Below are 3,902 nucleotides of genomic sequence, written 5' to 3'. Positions count from 1 at the left end.
AGGCCTAATTTTTTGTGCAAGATTTTCATTGGCAGTAAAAATAATTGCTAATTGAAATAAAATTAAACTGATTAAGGGGTATTGCAAAAATTACTAATTTGTTAATTAAACCTTAATACCATAATGTCACCGGTCTTAAATTGCCAATTTAGTAAGTCATTAGCAAAGTGTTACCAAGCCAAATTTTCCAACATTATTCTGTTAAATATTAAAATGCCCTTATGTTGGATCTGCCTATCATTATTATACTTTCTGATCCTAACATTAACGCTTTCCTTCCCTCTAAAAGTTAATAAACTCACTCGAAAAATTGTAATTCCCTCCAAACACCTACCACTCACCTCTTACCAAGTTTATTTGTTCTGAACATAGTTTATTCTAGCTTATTTTGTACTTTTATTTAAGAGAAAATGGATGAAAACCATAATGTGGTGCCACTTTGCAAATAATTCATATTATCATGGTGGTTTTATGAAAAATAAAAATTTGATGCTAGCTCACTAAAAAATCAAATATTTTGTGGTAGTTTCATTTCAAATCTTACATTTCCCCTTAAAACCATCATATTTTGTGGTGGCTTCATTTAAAAAAAATTCAACTTTAACACTCTCAGGATGAGCAAACTCAAATAATCATTAAAAAAAAAAATCTCACATACACTATTTTAGAATAAAAACTCTGAAGTTTTGACAAGGATCTTGGGAACCTGGATTAGCTCAAAAACTATCTTAAAGACTTTACCATAGCCCAACAACTCTAATGAGTTTAAGATCATTGTTTTATGTTCTAATTGTATTTTAACACTGGATCCGTGTGAATACCAGGTTCTTTTCTAAAAAAATAGTAATGCGACCCGTTAACGACCCCCTCAAAGGTACTTAAAAGTGCTCCACACGCTTAGCCCGCTCCCATCGCCAGTGGAAATAAAAAAAACCGTGCCATCATCCACTCACAGGCCACCACGTGTCGCCCATCCCCTCCTCCAAATTTCAAATTCTTTCAAAACCCAAACCTCGGCAGGAGCCGACAATTATCTCCCGCTGTGACCCTGCCCGCAACCCTTGCACGTGCGATTCCTCCACTTAACCTACCGTCTCTCACGTGCCACCCTCAATCAAAAATTACCCCCAAACAGAACAAATCTCCGCTTCCTTTTCTCTCCCACAACAAAAAAAATTCCAAATCCCTCCCAAAATTTCGTCTTTTTTTTTATTTTTTTTCCTGGGCCGGCGATCGATCGATCTCTAAATCTCGTGCTGTAAATTTCAATGTCGACGGAGGATGAGAAGCTATTGAAGGAGGCCAAGAAGCTGCCTTGGGATGAGAGGCTTCTTCATAAGAATTGGAAAGTTAGGAACGATGCTAACATCGATCTCGCCGCCGTTTGCGATGCGATCACAGATCCGAAGGATCCAAGGCTCAGAGACTTCGGTAAGTTTCTGATCCCATCTGAATCGGTTTCGATCTGTGAATGCTGGTGTCGTTTGATGCAGTTCTCGTTTCCCTAGATCGGACTTGAGAAATTTTGCACTTATTTGACGGTTTTTTTTCCTGTTTTTGTGATGATTAGGGCCGTTGTTTAGAAAAACAGTGGCAGATTCTAATGCACCAGTACAGGATAAGGCGCTTGATGCGTTAATTGCGTTTTTGAAGGCGGCGGATGCTGATGCTGGAAGGTATGGATTGTAAAAAGCGTTATTCTAATGCCTGCATTGCTTTTTTTTTGGGGGGGATGGTATTTTCAAGTTCAATTATGTTTGTTTTTGTGGTATTTAGGTATGCGAAGGAAATATGTGATTCAATTGTTGCCAAGTGCCTCACTGGTCGGCCGAAGACAGTAGAGAAAGCTCAGGCTGCATTTTTGCTTTGGGTGGAGTTGGAGGCAACGGATGTTTTCTTGGTAATTGGATGTTGGAAATTTCTTTTTTGTTCCCTTAAATTTGATATGTTAGGTTACCATAGTCCATCTGTTGTTAGACTTATGTTCAACATTAGATGTCTGTTATATAAATAGTCAGGTGGATCCTTATTTGATAAAGATAGGATGTCTGATAGGGTAAATACGCCTTCTCTAATTATTTGTTAATGAATCTTTTAACTCAATAATGATGTTAGAATGCTTAGGTTCTTTCCCTCTAGTTTAGTAGGTTTAATGTATAGAAAGAGTTGTACAAATGGGTTACTGAGGGAGCAGAAACCTTGTCCATTACACCCTTGAAAGTTCACAACCCAGAATATGTGTCCTTCGTGGTTACGGAAGTTTGCTGATTAGTGCTTTAAGATATTGTCTTGAGGGAATAGGGGGTGAGCATGGTAGTGGGCTTGTTGGAATCTCTCTTTTCCTTAGCTTATAAATGATTGATATGGTTTTGTTGGCTTTGTTAGTAGATTGTAGGACTGACCATTTTCGTGGTTCATGCAGTGAATGGTTTTGATAAAAGAATAACTGAATAATAAGGTCATTTACCTTTTGCTTGTTATTTGGGGGGTGGGTGGTGGGGGAGGGCTACTTGGAAGTTTTATGGACCTAGTATACTTCTGCTATTTAGATGCTACTGGATTGCATTTTCAACATAGCTTGAGTATTAGTGTTCGAAAAATACTGGATATAGCTGTGCATGCATTAATATTTTGCTTGTCTCTAGTCTTGATTGGTTCGAATTTCAAATATAAAATATTTATGCAATCATAGTAAAATTTGGTCTTTATATTCTATTGGGAGGAGATGAGTTAAAAATAGAACATACTTGATGCCAATAGGATGTGTATTAATACATATTGTGAGGAGGAGAGCTTTCACGGTAAAGAAACTACTCAATGTTTTATAAAGCTCCCACCTGGACTCCTGCCCAAGTCTAGGTTGTACTTAGGCCGTCTAGATTTCTCCCACCTAGGTTTTCAGAGCGTCTAGGGGAGTGGAGACCACTTACGTAGACTGCATTGCTAGGTTTTGATTGTGATTTCCTTTGTTGTTGCCTCCACGTACTCTGACATCCTCTAGTTTTCTCTACTAACTACCTATGCCTCCTCCATCTTGGCTGACCTTCACCAAAACCTCCTCTGCTGCCACTTAAACAAAAAAAAAGTCATAGACCCTGGGCACCAGTTTACCTAGCGGTGGCTAGTGCTTTTGATAACATTGATTGTAACTAAAAAAATATAAAAGTTAGGAAAATGCCTAGGCCCCGCATAGGCTCCCGGCATCGGGTTCTGTGCCTAGGCCACCTAGCAGTTTTTGTAACATTGCTCATATGTAATTGTTAGATATTAGTAGTATTGAGACATTATTACATATCATGAGATATTGTTGAGATATTGCGAGATGTGATTAGATATGATTTTGAGGGTGTTTGGGAATGCTTATTTTTTTAAACATATAAGTTATGCCAACTTTTAGTGGTTTTTAACTTGTATGATTAAAATATCATAAAAATTATTTGGGTAGTATAGTAATTTGTTTGGTTAAACCTAACTTATTTAGGTGAGCTTATAAGTTAGTTTTTCAAAAGCTGAGGTATATCAGGTTTTTAAAATATGATTTATAAACTAACTTATTTTGTATTTTACCAAACAGGTAGAAATAAAAAAAGCTAGCTTAAAAGCTAGTTTGACCAAAAAATAAGCCGCCTCAAACACCCTCTTTATCTCATGTCTATTTTGTAATACCTCATAATCTCTATTTAAGAGGTTAGAATTAGATGAATAATATCTTTGTCTTTTATATTTTTCTGCATGGTACCAGAGTCAAGTTTTTGATCCTAGAGAGAACCCCACTCGTTCTAAATCTTGTTGCAATCGAGGTTCTTTGTCGCAAGCACCGCCACCATGCTTCCCCTTGGCGGCTTCGACAGATTTTTGAGCGATTTGCTTCCTAAAAAAAAAAAAAAAATCTAAAACCCTAG

At 37.2% G+C, this 3,902-nt stretch overlaps 1 protein-coding gene across 1 annotated transcript in view; it reads left to right on the top strand.

Annotated features, from left to right (window-relative positions):
* Positions 1,108 to 3,902, top strand: part of LOC109830749 (protein MOR1-like) — a 35,687-nt gene continuing 32,892 nt past the window's right edge. The window contains 3 exon segments of the mRNA XM_020398111.1: positions 1,108 to 1,431; positions 1,571 to 1,676; positions 1,777 to 1,900. Coding sequence (XP_020253700.1) covers positions 1,269 to 1,431; positions 1,571 to 1,676; positions 1,777 to 1,900 — 393 coding nt within the window. The 5' untranslated portion in view covers positions 1,108 to 1,268.

Source organism: Asparagus officinalis, chromosome 2 (assembly GCF_001876935.1).
Source record: "Asparagus officinalis chromosome 2, Aspof.V1, whole genome shotgun sequence".
Taxonomy (NCBI): domain Eukaryota; kingdom Viridiplantae; phylum Streptophyta; class Magnoliopsida; order Asparagales; family Asparagaceae; genus Asparagus; species Asparagus officinalis.
This window is presented reverse-complemented; position numbering and strand designations above follow the sequence as displayed.